Consider the following 26,453-nt stretch of genomic DNA (forward strand, 5'->3'; position numbering starts at 1 on the left):
CATTTCACATCACTGAGGTGTGTATGGGTCATGGGTCAAGGGGTGTAATTTTAAGGATGAGTTATTCAAAGGCAAAAGTTCTCTTCATCTGATTTTGTGAGCCTGTCTGGAAACAGAAGTTTTCTCTTTGCCTCTTAAGGGCCACAAATCTTCAACAACTATCACTTCTCTGTTTCTGTTCCAGCATCTCATAGAATCACAACTACTTCACCATTTGATTAGATCCACACTTTGAAATACTCCATTCCTCCCAAAATACTCTTTCATGAATTAAAGGAGTTTTTTCAGAACACTATTGTCCATCTCCATAGTTTTAGCAAAAGAATATTTCAGCTTATTAAAGCATCTCCTTATTTCTCTCCCCATCTGAAGCTCAATTTCTTTCTTCACTGTTTTTGGTAGTTTATGTTGTCTCTTTATCTGTTGATCACTCTCTCTCTTCCCCTCTCTCTGGAAAAAAGGATTAATCTGCAAGTCTCATCTGAGTAATGAAAAGGTTAATATCTTGCCCAGATTTTGTAGCTGGTTCTGTCTCTGCCTGCAATGGAAGATTTTCCATGGCTGCTCTGGAGAGTGTGGTCACTGTCTCAGCAGCCTCAAGTCAAGAGCTTTCTCTCTCCTTACTCGGCCGTCTCTGGTGAAACCCAGCAGCGGCAAAAAAAACTGCAGCCAAGCCAGGGACTGGCCTGGCCCAGCCAGAGCCCGCTTCCCCCTGCTGCAGCCTTGTCTGGCCTGGGAGGGAGGAGGAGGCTGAACCAGAGCCCTGTTACCTCTGCAAAAGCCAGAAACCAAAGAGAAAAAGAAATTCCCGGGCTTAGGTCTTAAGGTGATGTTCACAGGTTGATCTCACTTTTCAATGGTCAAAACTACTGTCAGTTCACAGAAATGGCCAGTTATTGGCCAGGAGAGAAACTCCCATCAGCCTCCAGCAGCTTTGACTTCCTTAGGTGTTCTCTTTGTTTCTTAAACACCAATCCACCACAGGTAGTTTGAGGCAGGGAAGTAAGACACCAAATATTCACTGCTTACTATTCTAAAATACTAATTTTTAATTTGTACCAAATTGTAAGACATCAGGAAGAGTTTTGGGGAATGGGGGAAATCTGTGGATGAGAAAAGTGCTAGATATTAGTGAGGAAATTCAATCAAAATACCAACAAATAAAAAAAAAAAAAAAAGCTCTTTCATATGTTTTTGTGTAAACATATCTGTATGCCTTTTTGTGTTCTTAGAAAAGAATTCACATTCCTCTCCATACGTGTATTGGCACATGGCTCATGAGAGTGTTTGTGGCCAGTCTCACTAATTAGTTCTGTCTGCTCAACATTGAGCAGTTTATCAGCAAAAGCAGAACTCCTTGGCAAAATAAGCAAAAAATTAAAGCAGAATGTCAGTCTATTGTTTTCCTGAAACAAACTAATTGTAATCTTTTACTTATACTCCAAAACTTGTTCAGGTTTTGTAGGAGAATCATATCCCTACAAGTCAAATCAGAAAAAAAAAAAATCGAGATCATGTAGAGGATCCGGTGAACAAATGTGACAAACCCTTACAAGACTTTATATTACTTGCTAAGGAATTTGAGTGAGAGAAGTAGTTGTTTTCTGCATCAAGTTTCTGCAACCAGCTAAAGAATCTACGAGAGGCTGCGGAGTTACTAGATACAAAACAAAATGGAAGTATGTAAGGTTAATATCAGTTGCTGATATTACTGCACACCTGGTTTAAGTGTCACAGAATCCTGAGCAGTAGTAACCTGACAGAATGTGTTTCAGACTGAAGAGTAAAAGGCAGTTTTGCAATTTGCTCTAGTCTGTCTTGGACGTGTGAGTGAAAGATTAGTGTGTACACGTAAAATGTAGTTAGAAAAACGTTTGATTTAGTTATAATTTGGAACTTGGCTGTTTGAGTCATAATATGCCTTGACACACACTTGAAAAACAAAGAGTTTAAGATGATTCAGTCTGCAAATAAATCTTGCTTTTGAAAGGTAGTTGTCATGCATATTTTTGTGATTCAGTTATGTGCATCAGGAACAGATGAGTAATGCACATCTTTATTAGTTATATGTGTTTGTTTCTTCCTTTAAAGCTTGCCATTTTTCAGGTCATCATGCTTGATTGGAAGAAAAACTTTTAAGATATTTGCTATCTTTAAAGAAGAGAAGAAGATGTAACAAATCTGTAAAATTGCCTAGTTTTCCTTTGCTAGGGAAACTATACTCCAATTAATGAGCTTCCAACATATGAAGTGAAATACTAAGCTTTCTTGACAGATTATTATCTGTATAAAAATAAAACAATACATTTTCATGCTCCATTCTTTTTGTGCTTATTTAAATGTTGTATTGCTTGCTGTATGTTATGTGATGCCTTTAACCGTCACAGAAAGGAGAGCCATTCTAGCCATGTTTCTGATAAATAAAATTCTTTGAATATATGTTTTATGTAAAAAGCAAGCATTTTGTTATTGTCAGCAATACATATATATATATATATATATATATATATATAATATGTACTCCACCTTTTTTGATGGGTAGGAGTTAATGTTTATTTTGCAAGTCAAATGTAAATGATTTAATAGTTTCTAATGTTACAGTTCGATGGAATGGTGAAAAAATTAATTAATCTGCAAATAGCTTATATAAGGTTAATATTATTGCAGAGTTTTTTGACTCTAATGGCTTATGTCCTGTTATCTTAAGTTATAAATTCCTGTAGAGCAAATTACTGAATAAGTAACAAAATTAGTAAGTAGGAAAATTAACGACATATTTTTTATCATAGATGCCTAAATTAGTTACATGCCTGGAGAATCTTTAAAGCAGATCTTTGTTTCTATGTTCTCCTTTACTTAACTTTTTGTGGGGGACAATGCTGATCAGCAAAACCAACCCATCCTCCCCCATGGGGTAGGGTTATCTTTTGCCTACTCAGGTTATTTAAATATTTTAGTGCCATTCACATATCAACAACTAGGCCCAGAGTAATTTATCTAGTCCTTGAAGGCATAATCAATTTATGTGTGTATCTGAAAAAAGCAGGCCAAGCAGTACTGAGCTTGGTTTTTGAGATGTTGTCTATGACCTTTGTTTGTTTCCCTAACAGTTAAATTTGTACAGGGGGTTTGGGTGATTTTCTTACAAGGTAGAATTAGTTGTATTAACATTTGAATACCATCTTAGTCTAGTGCAAGATGTGTTTTTGGGATTAAAAATTCACAGCTGATCAGGACTAATATGAAATCCAAGTTAGTATTGGCAGAAATTTAATGAAAGCTCTGCTGCTGTGTTTTCTTTAAGATCAGGTTTTTAAGTTATATTTACAGAAGTGTTCCTCTCAGCTCAGAAAAGCATTTTACTTTAAAGAGAAATGAAACCTCAAGAGATGTAACCAAAAGTACTTGAAGTGCATCATATTCTTATGCAAGGTAGTCTTATTTACTGTCCTTTTTTGTCTTTCCACAGGATGACTGCCTTGTGAAGGTATGGTACAACACAGAGAGCTGGCGGTCAGCCATTACACCACCTGGTACCAGTCCAGAAAACCAAGCAAAAGAACTTGATTTTTCATTTGTTTATTTGGCTCATCCTCGATCAGTAAATGCATTTTCATGGAGAAAGACCAGTAAATTCATGCCACGGTCAGTAGTTCTAATAAATAGTTCATAAATTGCCCCAAAAAAAACCCCAAACTATACAGTCTGCCTCTCTCTACAATCAACAGTCATATAACTGTATGGTTTACTTCAGTTATTGAGTGTACTCACCTTTTATACTGTTTCTGCTCTAGAGAGGATGGTAAGTATCCCATTACCTGGGGAAGAACTGAAAAGATAGAAGTCTCACAGACTGACATAGGCATTGAACTAAATACAAAATCAGCTCTTGAAAAGTCATCTCTTTGCATTTTTTTTATTGCATTAAGTGGCCATTCATGCATTTAATCCTGACTTGCTGTACCCTGATGGATTCACAGCAAAAGTCCTGTGACTTGAAGCCCTCTTTCCCAAACCTTCAAATATTTTCATGTCTTTTTATTTGTTTCTCTACCTAGAACAAAGCTAGACCTCTGTCAGAAGTAGTATCTGGAAATTGAATTCAATCATTTGTAACTGATATCTTGAGTTTGAGGTGCTAGGGTTGTGTTCAGATGATTCCAAAATGACCTGTCCCTAGTTTTCACCAGTACTTTCAATATTGAAGTGAATTAGCGTTAGCAGTTTTGTGGCCTGCAACTATCTTTTGGCCATGTTATTCCAAATAGTAAACAAATTTTCATACCTTTGTATTGAGCAACTTTGTGTTGTTCTTTATACCAGTCTTTAAGACTCTTCATAAATCCATTACTATAGTTCTTACTATGTAGATCACTTTTGAAAATCTACCTGCTCCATGATTCCTAAGGGAGTTTGCTGCTGGACAGTCTGGTCATAGCTTTCAAGCCTCAGAGGCTCAAAAATTGACAATAAACTGTGAACTTACATGACCTGGAAACCTGATGATCTGTGTAATTTTTACCAGGACCTAATTTAGGGTAATCGGATTTTTTGGCTATATATTTAACACAAGTTACACTTGGAAAAATAATAATTAAGAAAAGCTCGTAGATTTAACTTGTCTCCCTGGTATTACCTGAGTTTGTCTCTTCTGGATATATGATTTTATAAGTGGTAGGTACCAGTAAGATCTGAAAGTAAGATCAGGTATCCAGAATACTATTATCTTTTTATGTGATTGACTTTAAAAGATGAAAAAAACCGATTTTGCTGTTCTAGGTATGAATTTTTCTTTAAATTGAAGTCCACAATTTGCTGTTGTGTGATGATGTTTGAGGTAATTTATAATCAGATACTTGAACAGAAGGGAAGGCCTTTCCTAGATCATTTATTTTTCTAGCAGTGTATTGATGAGTTTTCTTGTGCTGGTATCTGTAAGTTGGTGCAATTCCAAAAACTGGTAGTGGAAAACTGTTCTGAAATGTCAGCTTATTTTGATGCTGTGCAATAGTTATCAGCTTCTTCACTCCTTAAATTTTCTTTCATTAGTGGTGCTGTCTGCAATGTACTCCTGACTTGCTGTAAGGATAATGTTTGTCGTCTCTGGGCAGAGACTTTGTTACCCAATGACAGTCTGCTGTATGGGGGAGGATACAGCAATTGGAGTGAAGCAGCAAACTTCACAAATAACTTCAAGAGAAATATTTCAAGTAAAGAAAAAGTGCAGAGTGCATTAGAGGTAAGAATTGAAATTGAATAGTGAGAATAAACACATGTACCAACTTATGATTTTAGACAAGTATGTAATTTGTACCTTAGACATGTATCACAAGCTGAAATCCTTTATACCAGAGATGTGCATAAAATGTTATGAAAGGGTGAATTTCCTTGAAGTCTTCCTTGGGCAGGCTAAGCTGACGGCTCTTCTGCTGAGCTTCTCACATTGAAGACACACTGTTCTGAATTCACAACTGCCTATTTTTATCTAGTGACTGAAGAAGAATGCTTTGCAGTATTTAGTTCAAAGGGCTAGGAACAGTATGGAGCACATGTTATATATAGGTTATGTGAAACCCAGGGCTTGTGCTGCCTTAGAACATAGGGTAGGGGCTCACTGGTTGCCTCTGAAGTTGTGGGATGTTCTATGACTTCTGCAACTGGAAAAACAGTAATATGAAGGGAAGAAAAATAGCCTTTCTGCTGTAATCCTCAGAGCAGACTGCTCGTAAGCATTAAGGCAAGTGATTCTTACCAGACAGTGTTTTCTAACCAGTGGGAATCAGGAAGAAAGTGTACCATTAGTGGTCTGCTTCAAAGATACGTAGAGCATATGTGGGCATTGTGCTTTTATTTCAATGGAGTCATGTATTTAGCATGCTCATAGTGCATGCTGTACCTGAAAAATAGTGCATCATATCTGAAAAATATGGCAGCCTGAAACGCTCAACAGAGCAAAGGAAATAGTCAAAGAGAGGAGAAAAAAGGAAGCTGGAGAAAATTCTGTGTTCCTGTGGAAAATAAGAGGCAACATTAGAAATCAGAAACAGCAATTATGTGAGAATTGAGAAAAGACTGTTTCACATGAGCATGCTGTATACAGATGAAAAGCACAGCAAGTGAAAAGGAATGCCAAGAGTGTAACACCATCTTTAACACAAATTGTGTACCTCTGTGTACCTTTGGCTGCTTATATAGATGTCTAGCACAAAAGACTTGAACTATGTAAGTCAGTCTTAAAAACTGAATATTATTCTTTCCCATGGAAGCAAGTGTTTGTATAAAAGAGGAAGACCTTAAAACTCACTGGAGCCTTTTCAGGAGCATTGAAGTGCTGATCTAATTACATCCAAAGTACAGATCAAATTTTTCTGTCTGAAATGAGATTACTCAGTATTGCTGCTTTGTTCAGAATCTGGAATAAGCATGGTGTGTGTTTATGAAACTTATCTTTTTAAGTGTAAAAACTGTATGAACATTGTGCATTGAAGTACAAAGTAATTACTACGTGAAGGTATTTTATGGGCCTTCATAAATAAATCCAAAGGCACTGGTTTCTCTCTACTGCAGACTCAACAAAAACAATTTTGCAAGAAACTCCACTGATTCTTTAAATTAGCTTTTAAGCTGAAAAATGTCATTCATTAGTGTCTTGAAGACCACTTACTGACTAAATCTGCTTTTTCCTTTTGAAAGTATTTAAAATGATACCTTATTCTTCATGCAGTTAAACCTGAGACACTTCCGACGAGGAAGGAGGAGGTCAGGTGCTGTTGTAGCACATACTGGATATGCTCTGCATCAGCAAGATCCTCATGAAGTTCACAGGAACATTCCTCCTCATGCAAATGCTCTTTGCCACTTCCATATTGCTGCCAGTATCAATCCAGCCACAGGTAAGAAATATAAACCTTGCTATGAAGTGAACTCCAGTTGCTGTTAGCAACATGCTGTTAGGCATGTGTTCTCTCTGGAAACTTAGCAAATGTATTTGTATGGTATTTATAAGATCAAGCAAAAATGCTAGTATGTTGGTTTCATTTTTGCATGAAAGCACTTTCTGCAGTAATGAAATTATTTGATTTCTGAATATTTGAAAATATTTGAATATTTCCACTGCAGTAATCCTGTCTTTTATTTTACTCATCTTTTAAGTGAGATTGATAGTGTCTAAAATGGAGAAAGCTAAGTATTTTTAACTGGAGTAAAAATTTTCAGTGGATTGTGTATGATACTAGGAACATGCTGATAAAATAAAGAGTGTATAAGCTTCTTAAAGTGAGCACCTGGCACTTAAGTATTGAAATAACCACACATTCCTGTACTTCTGTCTCGGAACCAAAGAAAACGTATTCCCTGCATTCCATAAACTTTGATACTGCCTTGCACTGGAGCAATATGTTGATCCTGTAGCTGCTGATACTTCTGTCTTCATTATCTTTGTGTATGCTGAAAATGAAGCATACTCATTGAAAAACTGAATAGAAATGCAATATGGAATGGCCTTTCATGAAGGTTCTGATGTGGTTTTCTGTGTCTAGACATAATGAACAAACATACTATGTAACTCTTGTTAAACTAATTAAGCTCTTTATAGTATTGTTTTTCTGTTCCTACTGAACCTTGTTTGAAAGGCCAATTTTTATCTAAGAGCATTTATGATTAGTTCATGTTTCTAGCTGTACAGTCTGGTATGATTGGAAAGAACAAGTGGTTTGCATTAACGCTGCTGTTCTAAGCAAAGCTCTAAACACTTTCTTCTTGATTATTCTTCAGCACTTTGAATAGTGCTTGATTGGTTCATATTTTAACAGACAGGACTAGAATCACATCCAGCCTACCAGAAGGAAACTTCCTGCAGTTTTGTGCTGTACCATCAGTGCTATTGTATTTCTATAGGAAAAGTCTCCAGTCATTGCTTGCTACCCAATGTCACACAGGAAAGTTTCTTGAAAGCTTCTTGGAGATTTGTATATCTCCTCTTTTCCTCTTCAGATTACACAGTGAGCTATATAAACTTTTTATGTAGGTATCACATAACCTTTGACCATTTTATTTTTTACTTACTTTTAAAGCATTTCTTATTTTTCATACAAAATAATTAATGTCATGGTTTAACCCAGCCATCAGCCAAGCCCCAGGCAGTTGTTTGCTCACTTTCTGCAGGACTGGGGAGAGATTCAGAAGAACAAAAGCTAGGAAACTCCTGGGTTGAGAGGAGACTGATTTAATAGGGAAAACAAAAGAGACACAAGGAATGACTTCTGTGCTTCCTGTGGGCAGGGAGGGATCTTCAGCCATCTCCAGGAAAGCAGGGCCCTAGTGGTCACTTGGGATAACAAGCACCATAATTTCAAACTTTCCCCATCTTCCTTCCTCTCCCACTTTAAGTACTGACCAAGATGTCATATGGTCGTGAGTCTCCCTTTGGTCAGTTTCAGTCACCTGTCCTGGCTGTGTCTTCTCCCAGCGTCCAGTGCAGCCCCAAGTTCCTCACCAGTGCAGCAGTACAAAAACCAGAAGAGGTCTTGGCTCTGTATAGGTCCTGCCCAGGAGCAATGAAAACATCTCTGTATTATCAACCCTCTGTTTAGCACAAATCTAAAACACAGCCCAGTACCAGACACTGTGAAGAAAATTAACTCTAGCCCAGCCAAAATCAGCACAACTATGCAAACTTTAATTTTGCTTTTGATAGACTCTGCAGTATTAATATGCCAAGCAGCAAATTCACAGAATGAGGATAAAAATAATTTTGAAAAATATTAGAAAGGTACTTAAAACTTGTCTTTTCTCATCTTGTATTATTTTTATGTTACGTATATTAATCACTATCTGTTTTAATATTGTCTTTTGATTGCTTTTGACTCAATAAATTGAAGGATAACAGGTTGTTTTTCATTGTAGAACTTCTGAAGTAACTTCCACATTTTAAATCTTAATTTAAAGAAATATGTTCTGCCTTACAGTCGAGTCTTTAACTACCTTAGTCTAATCAAATTTTTTCAGTAGGCTTTTTCGTTTGCCCTTTTGAAATTAAATTCAGCCCAAAAACCTGATTGTATTTCCTTTCATTTGATTTAAAGCAAATTGGTTTGTGATCACTTACTTAAAAATTTGCTGTTACGACAGCATTTTAAAGTATTTGATAAAAACTAAAGCCAGAGCTACTTTATTTCTCATTCACTTCGTATTTTGAAGACTGCTGTTACATATATTTATATAAGAATAAATGTAGTATGAAACAAAAATCCTTAAGACCTACTTTTATACTACAATTTTACTTTTTCTGGTGTTCAACTTGGGTGGAATTCAGTGAAAGGAGTAAGCAGTGGTTGCTAGGACAAAATTGTCTCTAGGCAATTTCAGAAAAAGTTACTGAATGCAAAGACTTCAGAAGTCCTCTGAAAAGAGTGACTGTGACTTATGAAGCAAATAGAAATTCAGTAAGAATCATGTCCAGAGTGGAACATCATTTAGAAGCTGATAGTTTTAGATGGAAATTTGAGACTAAGTGATTTCTTTAGTGACTTTGATGAATACTCAAAAAGCACATAGATTTATAATCCCATCTGAAAAGTAATCTTTCTAGTTCACCTTATTCATGTTTACTGTAGCTTCATCTTTCAAAGGGCATCAACAGAATTTTTTGCTTCAGGTTCTGTTACTTTACAAATATATGATACTTTTGAGACTGGCATTGGCCGCTGTGGGAAGATAGACTGTATTTCTTAAATGAGCTGTGCTACTTTTGTCCCCTTCCCCTGCTGTATCCTCTCCCCACAGCAAAATTGCTAGTTGTCGTTGTGCTCCTTTCTTTTATCTGTCTGCTCGCAGTTACAATTTTCTTTGGCTATTGCTGATTTTTCAGTCAAAATCTGTTCTTTTAATTAAAGTATTCTGTCTCCCAGGATGTGAAATTTAAGTAATGCTGCATAAATAGGGAGCAGGAGGAGATGAGACTGTACATGGAGACTTGTAGGTGGGAATTACATGCAGTTTGAGATTTTAACATGTTGCTGTATCACACATTTGAGGAAATTGCAGTAAATCACCTGTCTGCTTTTTAGCCTTGATTGATGTAGATTATGTTACTCCACATAAATCTGATCCTTGCTTCTGTCACACGCTTTGTGATTACTGCTTTATTTTTCGTACCAACATGGGACACCAAATACCACCAAAGAGCAATATGAGTTAACATAATGTATCAGAACCAGCACTCCTGGGGTTTTTGTGATGGTGTTACAGAGGGCATTGTCTGATCTGTGCACGGTTTTTCTCTAGTGTGAGCCCATGGTCTTTGGTTACCTTGTATATCTACAGCAGCATCCATGCATCCATTGTGGACTAAATGTTGGGAAATTATGCTTAAATTATTTGGTTCATACTGAGCTGTAGTAGCAAAAAAAAACAACAGGTAAATTAACCTGTATGCACAGTGTTACATCAAGGAGATACAACATTGCAGGACTCTACTCTTATCCTAATACTAATATAAGCATACCAAAGAAGCTCCGTGTGGAACAAGTCTCAAAGCAGGTGATGTTGGTGCAAGGAGATGATGTTGGTGCAAGGAATGACAAGTGGCAATACACTCAGATTTATTTTCATTGTGGGATTTCTGCTTAAAAACAACTTCTCTAAAATTATTTTTTGGCCAAACTTACTTCTCAAAAATGTCAATCAGTATCTTTTTCTGGTAGATATTCCTCTACTGCCTTCTATCACATCTCTAAGTCTTGGTGAAAATGAAGAAAAAAGTGGGCCTTTTGTTGTACACTGGCTAAACAACAAAGAACTTCATTTTACCTTGTCTATGGAAGTGTTTTTGCAACAACTTAAAAGGAGTTTTGAACATCATTCTTCTGAGACTAATACTGAGGATTCTAATCAAATGGATGGCAGATCAGAAGAAGGTAAAAGTCATATAGACATATGTCATATAGAGAAATGTTTTTTGGTTTATAAAGTAATTTGTAATGTTCCCCTGGGGCGAAGTAAGAGATTGGCAGCTTGACATGTAAGGATACAGACAGAATACAGTGGTATTTCAACACATTTTCTTCCCTTACACTGAAAGTATCTTAGTGACTTTAAAAATGTATCTAGAAGTTCTGATTTCTCTTTTTATAGCTATTCCAGAAATTTTGAGTTATATATGCTGAAAACAGTACTATTTAATTAGGCTTGTGTGAAGGCCTTTGCATGAAAATGTTGCTTTAATATTAAGGAAGCAGGAGCAACTTTAGAATTAGCTTTCTTTTTTTAGATATTAATGTACAGCTAATTTAAGTAGCTTCATTCTATAATATAATACAGTCAATTAATTTGAATATATACATTGTAGAGATTATTTCTTTTGTTCTGGCTATGCATGCAAAAATTTGTATAAAATAGGGAAGAGAAAAATGTTTCAAATTAAGGTGCAACATAAACTATTTTGGTTTGTTAGACTGAGCTCCATTAGAGGGTTTATGGTTATCATCTTCATTGTTTTAAATTAATTCTCATATGAGTAGCTTTATAAAAGGCCTGGAATTAGCTCCAATGCCTGAATAACACTGCTTGTTATACTTCTAGTTCTGAATATATATATATACACATCAATATATGTATATCTGTGTATTCTAGAAGCTGATGTAAATGGAGATGAACAAAAAGGAAACCAAGAGAAGAAGGAACTGAGTGATGAGAAAGCTGCTTCATATTCAAACCTTGTTCCTTTATCCTCTGCTATTTTTGATCATGAAATTGAAGTTCTACTTTCTGAATGGAGTAAAAATGCTGACATGCTCTTCAGTATACATCCTATGGATGGCTCCCTGCTGGTGTGGCATGTGGACTGGCTAGATGAATACCAGCCTGGCATGTTTCGCCAGGTGCAGGTACTTTATTCCCCCTCCATCTTCCATTGGTGTTCAGTGAGAAGAATGATGGGAACTCTAATACTTATTCTTTCCTTCTTAAAATTGCAGGTGTCATTTGTCTCAAGAATTCCTGTTGCGTTTCCAACGGGTGATGCAAACTCTCTTTGCAGAAGTATAGTGATGTATGCTTGTACCAAAAATGTTGACTTAGCTATTCAACAAGGCAAACAAAAGCCTCCTGGCCTTACACGATCTTCATCTATGCTTATCTCTTCTGGACATAGTAAATCAACCAACAGCTTAAAACTAAGTATCTTCACTCCTAATGTTATGATGATTTCCAAACATGCAGATGGATCACTGAACCAGTGGCTAGTGAGTTTTGCTGAAGAATCTGCTTTTTCAACTGTACTCAGTATTTCACACAAATCCCGATATTGTGGTCACCGTTTTCATCTTAACGACTTGGCTTGCCACTCAGTGTTGCCACTGCTGCTTACAACCTCACATCACAATGCTCTAATTTCACCAGATGTTGAGAAAGCAATACAGGCAAATGATTCTTTTAAGTCTCAGGAGTCACCAGTAAGACCTCAGAGTAGAGGCAATGCAAATGTGACATCCCAGGATCCCAATGCTGTTTACAGTGAACTTATTCTCTGGAGAGTAGATCCTGTTGGACCTTTGTCCTTTTCTGGTGGAGTTTCTGAACTTGCTCGGATCAATTCTCTACATGTTTCAGCTTTTTCTAATGTTGCATGGCTGCCCACACTTATACCCAGCTATTGCCTTGGTGAGTTTCATTTTCTGGTTAGTGAAGTGTTCTAGAATAAAATTAATATAACCTAATAATGCTCTTAAATAGATAATACAAATATACTTGAATATACTAGAAAAAATGTTAAGTATGGGTCCTTTATTTCACAAATCTTCAAGCTGCTGGTACTTGGGAATTCTTTATTCCCATGTAAAAGGTTTCTGTTCTACCGTTCTATTTTTTGTATTTGATATTTTAGGAGCTTATGCAGTGAAGTTTTTAGATACTAGTGCATACATCATTGCATGCTGAAGATTTAAAAGCTGAGGGAGATTTAGCTCTAGTTTGCAAATGGAATTCTTATTTCCCTTCATATACTTTGATTTGGTTGCTAAACACAGCTTTCAACTTTGTAGTTCTTGCTTGTGAATAGAAGTTAACAGGAGATTTTCTTTTTGCTGTGTTGTTTTTCATCCTAACTTTGAAAATACCTGTTGTCAAAAAACAAAAAAGGAATCCATATGGTGTTTGAATATTTGAGCACTTTCTACCTTCCTGCTTTTCAGGTGCATACTGTAATTCTCCAAGTGCCTGCTTTGTGGCTAGTGATGGACAACATTTGAGATTATATCAAGCTGTAATAGATGCTAAGAAACTTCTTTGTGAGCTCTCCAATCCAGAAATTTCTGTAAGTGAAAAGCCATCTCAAGTTTTTGCATGTTACGACTTTGTTCAGTTGCATTAGGCTCACACTTAGTAACTAAGGATTTCACAGATTATTCAGCTTGTAAAAACAGATTAGGTAAAGCTTTTTTTAGCCATACTGTATTTCATTTAATCTCAAACTGTGCATATTGAGGCAGGCCAAGGTTTGATTGGGAAATATCTGTGAAGTGCTTGCACCACAAGGAATATTAACTGTGTGGGTGCACTGCCATCCTAAGGAAATGTTGAGAAAATCGTGCAGCTTTTGGGGAAAGGACAATAAATTACTGTATTTGGAGCTTTCCAGATACTCTTGTCACCTTTCAGCCATCAAAACCAAATGCTCTTCATTAAACAGGGAATGTTACCTGTGTTCTCACTGAATCACAACCAGTGTATATTTAATGCTTTAGTTAACATCTGCATAGTGGTGTTGCACCTATCTAGCAAGTTGTGCCACAGAAATGCATAGGAGTTAACAAAACCATCCCCCTGATTCTTCTCAAACAGAAATATGTTGGTGAAGTTTTTAACATCATAAGTCAGCAATCTACGGCTCGGCCGGGATGTATCATTGAACTGGATGCCATCACAGAGCTTGTAAGATCTTTTGCTATACTCATTTTATGCCATAAATAGCTTTTTAAAATGTGTTAATAACAAAGGCAATACCTGTAGCTGTCCGATAGGTAAATTTGGAGTACTTAGACTGATTTTGACATGTTCTTGTACTTGTTTCTAACAGTACCTGTAAATGAAAAGAATGTGAGTAATGAAGGTGCGTTTTCATAAGGAGTCTTCTGTTGATGTGTAACTTTGCAAGATATAAGCTCCCGTGTTAGAGAGCAATCTTGAAAAGTATATGCCAGGATATTCAGTTGTTGTGTATTTTTACTTCCTTAGCACGGCCGGAAAACACAGTTATTCCATGTTTTTCAAGAAGACTTTATTTTAAATAACCAGGAGAAGGAAATGCCTTCAAAGAAGAACAGTTTATCAGACTCTGGTAAAGAATTTTTTTTCATAGAACATTGAAGACAGTGTTTTAGTTTTCATTCCGTAGGACAAGAAGAACCTGTTAAATGGCTTTTTCATTTTCATATCAAATACCTTAATTTGAGATCTTCAGAAGAACATGTAGTCTAATGAAACTCCAGGTGTTTTACTTCATTTGAGATGTATACAACCAAATTTCATATTGAGTAGTTTAAGTCACAAGATACCCATTGTGTCCTGTGTTAGGCAGCCCCTTACATGAAGGGTGAAAGAGTTTTAAATTGGAAGCCTGTACTTGTAGAGAATGACACAGACAAAACTTACTGTATTCTTTCATGGTGGTTGCTTTTCTTTTACGTCAGCTAACTATTGCTCCTCAGGCCTTGCATGGTACAACAAACAGCAAGCCAAACAATTCCTCCTCACTATAGTACTGTGAGTAGTGTATGGATTTTTAGGTCCTTGGGCAGATCTGAATTGGTCTGGAAAAAATGATCAGTTTTCCTTGGTGGAGTCCCTCAGTTATTCCGTTATATAGGCACCACATTGTTCTGTTCCAGTGAAATAATGTGCAGGGGAAAAGGGGTCAGAGTAAAGTTTATGATACCAGGTTATCTGCAGTACTAGATGGACTGCTGAATGAAAGGAAGCAGATTTGTGAAAAACTGTCAGAAGAACCTAGGGAAATATTAAATGACCTGGATATACATAGTGATTATTTGGGAACTGGCTGTTTCTACCTGTGTAAGAGATTTGGAGTTGTGGAGATAATCCCTGCCCTCAGAGGAGTTTAAAAAATGCAATTGAGATGTTGAAAATAAGAAAGAAAATAGACAACACAAAAAGCGTTACTCTACAGCATAATTGAATATTTACATCTTGAGTATATGATACACAGAAATAATTTTAGAAGAAATATGGAAATATTTGATCTTAGACAACTATATTCGTGTGTAGGTGTTCTGAAAGCCTGTAATAGATGGCTGCATGCCATCCATGTAAGGCATTGGGCTAAATGAACCCTTTGAAAAACTGTTAAATTAGAACTGTATCTTTTGCATGCATTCTAATTTGAAATTATTTTCTAGTACTTTCTTCTTTCCTCTTTAATAATGCATGAAGGTAGTTATCTCATGTTTTTAAAAAGATGAAAAATTCACTTACATTTTTCTGTGGTACCATAAGCACTGCAATATGAGAAGCACAGGGCAAATACAGCTTATTCTTGATAATGTTTTATGTATACATACACCTAAAGGATCAGAGGAATCATGGAGGAAAAAGAGTCCCTAAATTAACTCTTCCTTCTTGGTCCTAATGAGTTGACTTCAATATGAAGGGAAGGGAATACCTGGGTGAACCCTCCAGAAATGGGCACCTATTGATAGTACAACTATTGTATTGATAGTACATTGTCTTGTTTTTGAATAAAACTAGAGCAAGTAAATTCTTAGGAAGAAGCATAGTATCTCTTGTATTCTAGACTGCACTAGAATCAGAATATGTACTGATAGTATATTCTGGGATCTGACTTTAAACATAGCAAAGTCAGGCAACTATGTTGTCATGTCTGCAAGAAAACATTGGCAGTTCTTAATATGAGTGTACCTGTAATTGAAGTGTTTGTTGGTTGTGGTAGAAAACTTAGAAAGCTAATGTAATGCTTAAATATAGTCAGACCATTATATTCTGGTAGTAGGCCATGTTAGCTTAATGTGATTATTTGCTAGCCAGTAAAATTTAGTTCTGCTTTCTTGTGAATAACCCTTTAAGATCTTCCTGTTCTCAATTTCACCAGGAAACCAGCAGAATGGATTCTCTGAAAAATTCTACTTAATAGTGATAGAGTATACACAAAACCATTCATTACTACATATGTGGCATTTACATTTGAAGGCAATTCCTGTCTCAGTAGGTAAGCCCTCTTTCTTGTAGTTTTCTTTTAAAAAAAGCTGATGTCTAGTGAATATCTGCTGTTCAGTGTAATCTAAAATGCTTAATCTTTTTGAAAAGATTCTGTATTTAATTACAAGATTTTATCATAACCATTCTTCATTGCATACCTAATCTTCTGATTCTGAAACTCTTCAGTTCAGCCTGAGCCTGGAGTTTGGTATTTTTTGTGCATTCTGAGGCCAGATATTCTTAACTGGCTTTAATACAGTTGAACAGTTAAGATGTTTTGCTTTTCGGAAGTTTTTGTACTGCAATTTTTGAGTTTATGCACACGTTTTGAATAGGACTGTAGTCCGAAGCACCTAAGCGACGCCATTGCAGTTCTAAACAATTCTGAAATCTGCTGGTTCTCTTTCAAACTACTAAACTTGCCTCTAAAAACTATAAAGTTTTAAAGAAAGGTAAGATAAGCTTTGGTAGTTTTCTGTTGACATTTAAAGATTTTAAGAAACACAAATCTGATACCACTTACCAGACAAATCTGTTAAAATGCATGTTTCTGTCATTTAAACTAAATTAGCATTTCTTGCTGTTGATTTCAGATGAGAGAAAAAATGTTACTGCAATTAGTTTGTAAGCTAGTGAGAGTAATAAAGATCTAAATTTTCTGATGTACTTATGTGAGGATGAAATTACTGACAAGGCTTTTCAGCAAATCAGTTGGAAATTTTCATGTTCCATTTCCATCAATTTCATACTTCAGCTATTAAGTTTTATTAAAAAAGGGAAACATTTGGATCACATTATCTGAGAGCCTGTGTTTTAATGAACAAATTAAAGCAGCTATTAAAACTTTTCTGAAAAATAAGTTTTACCAATTTGTAAGCGAAGATATGAAGTTCTTAATTTAACCCTCCCTAGCAGCAGGTATTCTATGCTTACTGAAACCTCATTTTCAGTGGCTAGCCACATACATATCTCTGACTGCAGTCTTGGCCTTTTAGGTCATGCTTTGATCTCAATGGCTCTAGAATCTCAGAAGTATTTAATGTGAGATGTCCTAGCATTTTGCTTTCAATCTGAATACAAGAATGCATTTCATTAAAATGAATGTAAAATTTTAAGTCAGGTTTGTCTGTCTCTTCTGGAACTGTTAAAGTGAGTAAAATTACTTCTGACATTAAAAGGAATTACTTGTCTTTTAAAATTAACAATACAAACTTTTTTTTTTTTAGATGAAAAGATAGGTTCAAATCCACCTGAAGAAGCAACACAAACAGAAGAATCATATTCTTCACCAGATCCAGAGAAGATCCAATCACCTTTCACTCAGAAGTATCGGGCCTGTAGAGCAAACCTTCAGAGCACAAGCTGGCTTACTCTGTCTTCCAAAATGGTGTATAGCCAAGAGTTGAGTATGCCAGAAGGAGTAGAAATTATAAGTGTAAAGCCATCAGCAGGTTTGTTATCTTTTTTTAAAGGACTAAAGTAGGGAATCTCTGACTTTCTGACTTTGGTTTTAAAATAGAAATTAAGTAAGTTTTGTAATAGTAAGTAAGTAAGTTTTGGATTTGTTGTTAGAATCGAGTATGTATAGGTGAATCCAAAAGGTTTGCTGAAATGATCTTCCCCTGACTTAATATCTCAATCCTAGAACTAACACTAGAATAAAGCTCTTACTTAAGGTATAATTTTTACTATATTTCAGATTCTTGCAAAAAATAGAGTACTAGAAACACAAATCTTGTTTTGCATTCATTAATGAAATTTTTTGTAGGATATGTACTTATATGTGAAGGTTTTCATCAGCAGTCTTTCTAAAACACAGTTTTAGATTTTTCAGTAGAGAAATGTTTGTTTGACAGAATAGAATATATATTAATATTCCTGTTTAAATAGTATAGTTTGACTCCTCTCCAGAGGACAAAATGCAACCAAACGGTAAAATGGCTTCACATTATTTTTGACATTTTGTCTCCTTTGTGAGGCCCTGTAAATGACTTCTTTGTGAGGAAGCAGTAGTGCTTTTTTTAATTTGGAATAATAGAATGGTGGCTGAATAAATTTTTTGCTTTTTAGTATTTTCTCCAGTAAAAGTGTATTTTATTTCATTTTAGGACATCTCAGTTCTTCTTCCATATACCCTGTTTGTCGTGCACCTTATCTGCTGGCTACTTCCTGCTCTGATGGGAAAGTTCGATTCTGGAGATGCAGGGTTGTCACTGAATCATCAGCTTCCTCCATGCCACAATATGGCACAGACAGTGATGTTAAATATATATGGGAAGAATGGCCATTACTGATTGAGGATGGACTTCCTAATAGCAGTGCTATTCATGTTCCAGGGACGCCAACTGATGTCAGCTGTGCGCACACAAACAGATTAGCAGTAGCGTACAAGCAGGCAGCATCTAGAAATAGCCATCTTTCTCAAGATTTTGTGATGCATGTTAGTATTTTTGAATGTGAATCTACAGGGGGTTCTTCTTGGATTTTAGAACAGACACTTAATTTAGATGAGGTAGGCACCATGTTGGACGCTAGTGTTAGTGTTGATAGCGATTTAGCGGCAGATAGCCAGCAAAATACTTCTCTGTCTCATGGTGGGAATATTATACCCAACACTAAGCACTTGGTACACTTAGATTGGATGTCTAGGGAAGATGGCTCACATATTCTGACAGTGGGAATTGGATCAAAACTTTATATGTTTGGTCAGCTGTCTGGAAAGAGGCAAGAGCAAAATGGTAACGAGATTGTAGCAATCTCCCACAGTGGCAGTCCTAAGGCTGCAACCCTTTCTGGGTTTGTTTTGCTGCGTTGTGTTGACTTGGTTTCATCTGTGGAGGGGTCGCCTCCTTTTCCTGTATCCTTGTCTTGGGTGCGTGATGGCATTCTGGTAGTTGGAATGGATTGTGAAATGCATGTTTATTCCCAGTGGCAATCTCCTAAGCAGGAACTAGTTAATACAGATTCCTACAGTGGAAGTATGTCATGCATAACTAGCTTAATGAAACAAAGCCAGTCAGCTGCCTCAGGTCTGCATCCACCAAAGAGAACCTTGACCAGATCTCTGACCAGCCTTGCACAGAAACTTAGTGGGAAAAGGTCTGCCTCTGATCTGTCTATGGAAATGGAAGATTCTGGTCTTTTTGAAGCAGCTCATACATTATCTCCAACTTTACCTCAGTACCATCCATATCAACTGTTGGAACTCATGGATCTTGGTAAAGTACGCAGAGCAAAAGCCATTCTGTCCCATTTGGTGAAGTGCATTGCTGGAGAAGTTGTTGCTGTAAATGAGTCTGAGCCTAATCATGACAAGAGGCTCAGATCTCTGACGATCAGTGCTAGTGGAAGTACTTCAAGAGATCCCAAAATGTTCAGCAAAACAGATACTACAGACTATGTTGAAATAGACTCTGTTCCACCACTGCCACTGTATGCTCTGCTTGCTGCGGATGATGATTCATCTTATTCCTGTTCAGAGAAGTCCAATAATCAGAACAGTCAAAATAAAAAGGATCTGCCCAATGACAGTTACGAAAATCTCTTCCAAAATACTGCTATAAGTACAGATGACCTTGTCACATTTGAGGCAGATGAAGATAATTCAAAACCAAAAGTAATTGATCTTTCTCAGTACAGCCCAACTTACTTTGGACCAGAACATGCTCAAGTTCTCTCTCGTCACTTGCTTCATTCAAGCTTGCCAGGTCTGACTAGGATGGAGCAAATGTCATTGATGGCCTTGGCAGATACAATTGCTACTACCAGTACTGACATTGGAGAAAGCAGAGATAGAAGTCAGGGTAAGTTGTCTCTTCCAAGATAAATATACTGTGCTTCCCAACCTTTCCTGGGATTTTTTCCTATTTTAGAATATTTTTGTGGCTTGTAAGATGATGATGCAACTTCATTTCAAAGAATAATTGTTTCAAGACCTAATGCTTTGATAAAAATAAAATTTTCTTTTGCTACCTGGTAATGCTACTGTGAGTCCATCAGTCCACATACTATTTATATTGTGGTTTTATATTATATTTATATATATTAATTATATAAATTTGTACTAGTTATTTTTAATCCACTTTTGAAGAGACAGTAGTAACAAATATTTGTTGTACTGTGTAGAGAAGTTGAGAAATAATTTGGTTTGGTTTTTTTTAATATATGACACTTTTTCTGTTTCTTGCATTAAACGCAACAAATAAACTTCAGAAGTTTTTATATTTGAAATTTTTTTCTTTCACTTTTCTTGAAGGGAAGAATTATGAACTAAGCTATTGTTTACATATTTAAAGTGTTAGTAGTCACAAAATTATATTTCTTCTGATAAGACCCATGATACTTACTTGGAGTAATTGCTCTAAAATGTATGTTAAAATATTTATCTCCAGGTGGAGAGACTCTTGATGAGTGTGGTTTAAAATTTTTATTGGCTATCCGGCTTCACGCCTTTCTGATAACTGCGCTTCCTCCTGTGCATCGAGCCCAGCTGCTTCACCAAGGTAACTGATGTGTTTCCTTAGATGAGTTTTAGTGATGTAGCTGCACTTATAACTGGTGTGCTCTTGACATGTCTTAGTGATTTAATTAATTGGGTTTTTTTAAGAAAATGTTGTCCAATATGAATGAATGCTAGAGGGGAAAACATCTTATTTGGTTTTTGGTGAAGGTCTTGGAACTGATTTTTTTTCTAACAAGTTTTTAGTTGGTGGGGGAGTGTTTCTGTTTCCCCAAATTAAATGGCATTCTAGTACCATATTTTTCCAGTAACCTTCTGCAGGGATAATGTAACAGAAAACTGTACCTATTTGTGTAGGGGTTTGGTACGTATTTGGGAAAAAAATTACTACTCAGACTTTAAATATTTCCATATGCTTACTGTAATTATACAATCAACTATTTAATATAGGAAGTTTTTTTTGTATAATTTAACTAGTTCCATCGTGATATTGAAGATGACAATGAGATGGATTTGATTAGTCATATTCAGATCTAAAGGAGTGGCTGTGATTACTCCTTTAGCCATCATGACAGGTGATAGAATTTTCAATCTCATGGTTTGTCACCCCTTAGCTGAATCAGAGGTTGGAATTTGCCAGGGCTTCACAGAAGAGTATTGCAGAGTTAGCCTTCTGATGGAGTAATTTTAGTTGAGATACTTCTTCTGGTGAGCTCAGAAATTAGTGAGAGTGAGAAGTGCCTCTGGGGCACATGCAGAAGTGCCTTTCTACAAGGAAGCATCTGGCCCTCACTAGAGTTGCAATTATCCATAGCCATCTATGTTGTGACTTAATAATTGTTGTCTTCCTCGTGAAATGTTTTAATTTCAAGTTTTCTTTTATATGTCTATTCCCAAAGATGTTTTTTTCCTCTGATTATGTGAAACTTGTGCATTTTCTAATCCAAGTCAAAATTCTTCAGTCTTTCAAATATCTCAAAAAGTTTTGAAAAATACACTGCATCATGGCTAATCTTAGTGCCACTTACTATGCATATACTTGAGCTTCATAGAGAAACTCTGTTCTTTGCAAACTCACCTAGGGAGTTTGCAGATGAAAAATTGTTTCCAGTTGTATGATTTTTCTGTAATATTTGATATGCAGTCCTAACAAATAGTCTTAAATTTCTGTTACCTCATCAGCAATGAACTTAAAAATTCAAAACAAACAGAAATATTTCCCATACCCTTGTCTTCAGGTTCTAGATTAATAATGAATTTCTTCTGATATTTTTTTTTTTTTTTAATGCTTATTGTATAGGCTTATCTACGAGTCACTTTGCCTGGGCATTCCATTCTGTAGCAGAGGAAGAACTCCTGAGTATGCTCCCTGCAATGCAGAAGGGAGATCCAACATGGTCAGAGCTCAGAGCTATGGGTGTAGGATGGTGGGTTCGAAACATCCACAGCCTGCGAAAATGCATAGAGAAGGTAGAAACAGCGTTCAGCTCTTCTCCAGTGTTTACCTTCTATTTATGTAGTTTTAATTTTTTAGATAATGAAGTTTTCCTGAATGTTTCGTGCTGTATTTTTTTGTATCTATACTCTTCTGTATCAAAATGAACTTCTGTATTTAGGTGTTTTTTTAGTACTTTAAACTCCAAATTCCATTGTGGAGTACATTTTTTGCTCTTAAAATTTATTTGCTCTCCATCTTAAAGGTAACATTGTACAGTGCTTATTGTGGATGCTCAAGATACGGTTGGAGCATATAGTTGTTTTTTATAGCAAAATTGAGAAACAAGTTGTGTGAAAAGCTTCTTCTTAGAAAGCTGTCAGATGTTAGACATTATATGTACATCTGTCTTGCAGACTGATTATTTTCCATGATAAAAAAGCCCTTCTATTGTTTTGTTTTGGCTTGGTGGTTTGTTTTTTTTTAATTATTTGATTTTTTGAGGGTTTTGTTAGGTTTTTATATTAAATATTTTAGTCATCACAGTTGTGTCAAAAAGCCTAACCTCATTATCACCTCATTATCACTTGTTTTAAGCTCTTGAAAAGCCAAGTGTGTTGAGCTAGAAAATGGCATGCACAATATACTTTGACTACCAGGCACAAAATGGTAAAATGCATGTCTCTACTTTTACTTCATAAAGTTTTACTTTATAAAACTTTACTGCCTTGCATTAAAAAAAAAAAAATAAAAAAAAAATCCATGTATTCTGGGCCTGAGTTTAAGAATTTCTTACATGGGAGTTGGACTATTCTTGCTGCCACTTACCCTTTTTTCTTTCCAACCTCCAAAAATAATCTACAACAATTTTTTCTCCTGTTTCTCACTGGTCCCATCTTGTTTTTCAAGATTCCATCTGTCCTTAATTAATTACCAGAACAAATAGTAAATTAATTTTGCTATGATATTAGAAACTGATTCTAGATATAGGGATTCCCATTTGATCTGAAAAATAGCTTCTAGAACTGCAAGAGTATAAGCTAAAATGGGCTGTTTTATCTTCTTATGTTCTTGCATTAGACTCATAATGACAGGAGGGTTCCTGTATTAAAGAGAACTTCAGGGCACTGTGGGGTATGGGATGCCAGAAGCAACAAGAATCTCATTTAAGATGAATTTAAATTGTGTTTGTTTTCCTCCTGTTGGACTGTCTTCTCAGGTGGCTAAAGCAGCTTTCCAGAGAAACAATGATCCACTTGATGCTGCTATTTTTTACCTTGCGATGAAGAAGAAGGCTGTTATCTGGGGGTTATACAGGTATTCAAGCTCTTACATGGAATTTCACACTGTTTAGTATAATTTTGGGGGAAAAAATTGAATGTGATGGTAATCCAAAGGAAGCACAAATATTTCCACTGAAAGCTGAGGTTTGTTTTCTAAACTAGTCATTACATTGAATTAGTAGTTTCTAACCTTCATATATTTACTGAAGGAATTTCGTTGCTGTTTCTGAAGATAGATGCTGCAAGTTTTAGTCTCAAATCTCCTGTAATGTCAGTTACTGCTTTATTCTGATATACTTTTGAGGACTAGCAGTGTAGTGTGTGAAATGTCATGCCTATCCTTTACATAAGTGTTTGTTGTTAAAAGTTTTATCTTCAGTTCAGGGGACTGACTTAAGTCTTTTTAACTGGTGTTTCATAACACAGCATTCAGTGTTGCCAACCTTGCATTGTCACTTAAGAGCTTACCTGAAGAAAAAGAGATTTTATGTATTTGGATCAGGTTATTGAAAATACCATTGAGTTTTGTATTTACTGAAGTTTCTGTTATTTTAAAATATGTAGCCTTCTCAACTCCCAGTGTGGTGAGAGCCTCTGCATTTCCTGATCTAAAGATCTGTGTAAAATTATACTGACATCTGCAGAAATTAAGAACCATAGTGCAACTAATAAAAACTAAAATGTTTTTATCAATTATGTTCAATATGCAGGTCCCAAAAAGATACTAAAATGACGCAATTTTTTGGAAATAACTTTACTGAGGACAGATGGCGTAAAGCAGCATTAAAGAATGCTTTTTCTTTGCTTGGTAAACAGCGTTTTGAACATTCTGCAGCATTTTTCTTGTTGGCAGGACACTTAAAAGATGCAGTGGAGGTAATAAATTTTTGAATGTTTACATTGTTTAATTGTTTACAATGTTTAATTCTTACATTGTCCCAAATGTACAAATATATTGAATGCAGTTTGCATTTTACATTAGTATGACCCCTGAAGCTTCTTATGCTTTCAATTTGTGCTCTTCTTTCCCACCTCAAATGAGTGAAAAATACAAAACCTTCATATTTACATTCTGATTCCTTTTTAGCTGTCCTATTACTGATACTGAAAAGTGACATGGGTAATTTCTCTGCTCTAATACTAAGGGGCCTACCTATGATTAGCTTCCTTTCTGATTGTCTACCCAGTCCTATAGGAAGACAGCATAATTTTTCATTACGAAGTTCCAGACCTGGTGTTTTGGCAGTGATGTGGATTAGGTCCTAGAATCCCTTTACAAAAAAGAAAACAAAAATTATTTCCTGTGTCTGTTTGAATTACAAAATTGTGAGGAAATTAACCTCTATGATAATGAAGGATTTGCTCTGTAAAGCTCTATAACTAAAACAACCAGAATCCAAAGGTAAGAGATGGCATGTGCACACTGGCAATCATCTATTGAAGCTGGTTGGTTTCAAAGGTCTGTGTCATGCTGTACTTAAACTGAAGAAATGCAAATCTGATCCTACATGTAATAATTTGCTACACCTGTTCTGCTTAGTTCCTGCTCACTTTTTAGTTGGAGTTGATAGACCTACTTACTTTAATCTGAGCAGATTTATGCCACTTCCTGCCCTGTAATCATTTTGAACTAAGTAGAAATGACAGGGTTTGATCATTTGAATATGCTTATTTTTAATTAGGTCTGCCTTGAAAAACTGCATGACATTCAGTTGGCTCTTGTAATATCAAGACTTTATGAATCAGAGTTTGAAGTGTCTAGTACTTACAAATCTGTACTACAGAAGAGAGTTTTGGGAAGTGTGTCTACTGGAAAAGAGAGCTCAGGAAACATACACTGTGACCCTTTCCTGCGAAGTATGGCATACTGGATTTTGGAAGATTACAGCAAGGCTCTTGACACTTTGATTAAACATTCTGTTGAAGATGGAGGTAAGAATATTGGCCTGTTGAGTTGGTTTTAACTAATGGTTCATTTAAGCCACAGTTTATTAAAGTGTCATCTGAACAAAACCAGGTATCACACAGTTGCTCACCATTGTTGGTAAATATTGTCTTTTTAAATGTAAATGTTGCTGTAGCAATGTATGTAGACTTTAATAGCAAACATGGTGACTGTATTATTATTATCCTATATCCCATGAATGCATACTTCGTCCTTTAAGCGTGTGAATATCAGGATAATTGAATGACCCTTCAGTAATGTAGCTGGTTTTCCAGAAGCAGTCCAAAGATGAAGAGACAAATTAACTAATTAAATTAATTCAACTCCATCACACCCGAAGACAAAATTTCTGATAGCCTACTTACATAGGAGAGTCTGGAGGACATGGTGTTTTGTAGCTTTTAGTCCTTGGTAACAACTGACTACAATAATAGACTACTAACAGAAAGATTTTGATACTTGAACTGGTACGAGGAGGCCCATGTGCGGCCTGAAACAGCATGTAAGTCTCCTAGAGCAATTCATTTCTGTGTTCACTTGCTGGCTTGATAGGCCTTCTAAGAATTAATTGTATTGTTTACTAAAGGTAGTGTTTTCATTGAAGTTAAATGCTTCAGGTCCTTGGTAGTTAGCTGGTTTCAGTCCTGACTACTGAGAGAAATTGAAATAAAGGCTCAAATACTTAGAATTGTGGAAGTAATTTGTGAAACTGATTTCAGTAGAAGTCAAATGCCTCAGAAGATTTTGAGCAAATGAGGAATATAGTGTTTGGTTGTTGCTATATTGGTCCCATCTTTCTGTGTAAAATAATTTTCAAGTGTTGCTAATTGTTCTGTGATCAGTTCAGTGGTGTCTTGCCTTATTTTCCTACCTACAGTGTGCTTTTTCATGTAGGTCTCTCTGTTAACTGTCACCAGTTGTGCTATAACTCCTGGTACAGAGAGTAAGGATTTATTTCAGCTGTCCTGTGCCCTTTGAAAACTGTGTGAATCATCTTATGCTGATGCTCATATGTCTTCAGGGTCTTTCTTCTTGTGGACATGGAAATGAAATAAATAGGTGTTGCACTGCTGTGTAATTTGTTTATTTGTGTGTTTATTT

General features: G+C 35.9%; 1 protein-coding gene across 2 annotated transcripts in view; it reads left to right on the forward strand.

Moving 5' to 3' along the window:
• Positions 1 to 26,453, forward strand: part of DMXL1 (Dmx like 1) — a 78,853-nt gene that overhangs the window by 18,998 nt on the left and 33,402 nt on the right. For both annotated transcript variants that reach the window (XM_058864974.1, XM_058864973.1), the window contains exons 7-23: positions 3,470 to 3,645; positions 5,050 to 5,239; positions 6,725 to 6,893; positions 10,704 to 10,916; positions 11,632 to 11,885; positions 11,976 to 12,660; positions 13,191 to 13,312; positions 13,840 to 13,929; positions 14,233 to 14,335; positions 16,124 to 16,240; positions 17,457 to 17,681; positions 18,339 to 20,033; positions 20,622 to 20,732; positions 21,990 to 22,159; positions 23,344 to 23,441; positions 24,118 to 24,283; positions 25,090 to 25,339. In XM_058864974.1, coding sequence (XP_058720957.1) covers positions 3,470 to 3,645; positions 5,050 to 5,239; positions 6,725 to 6,893; positions 10,704 to 10,916; positions 11,632 to 11,885; positions 11,976 to 12,660; positions 13,191 to 13,312; positions 13,840 to 13,929; positions 14,233 to 14,335; positions 16,124 to 16,240; positions 17,457 to 17,681; positions 18,339 to 20,033; positions 20,622 to 20,732; positions 21,990 to 22,159; positions 23,344 to 23,441; positions 24,118 to 24,283; positions 25,090 to 25,339 — 4,834 coding nt within the window. The remainder of the gene's footprint in view (positions 1 to 3,469; positions 3,646 to 5,049; positions 5,240 to 6,724; positions 6,894 to 10,703; positions 10,917 to 11,631; positions 11,886 to 11,975; positions 12,661 to 13,190; positions 13,313 to 13,839; positions 13,930 to 14,232; positions 14,336 to 16,123; positions 16,241 to 17,456; positions 17,682 to 18,338; positions 20,034 to 20,621; positions 20,733 to 21,989; positions 22,160 to 23,343; positions 23,442 to 24,117; positions 24,284 to 25,089; positions 25,340 to 26,453) is intronic.

This window comes from Poecile atricapillus, chromosome Z (assembly GCF_030490865.1).
Source record: "Poecile atricapillus isolate bPoeAtr1 chromosome Z, bPoeAtr1.hap1, whole genome shotgun sequence".
In the NCBI taxonomy this organism is placed as follows: domain Eukaryota; kingdom Metazoa; phylum Chordata; class Aves; order Passeriformes; family Paridae; genus Poecile; species Poecile atricapillus.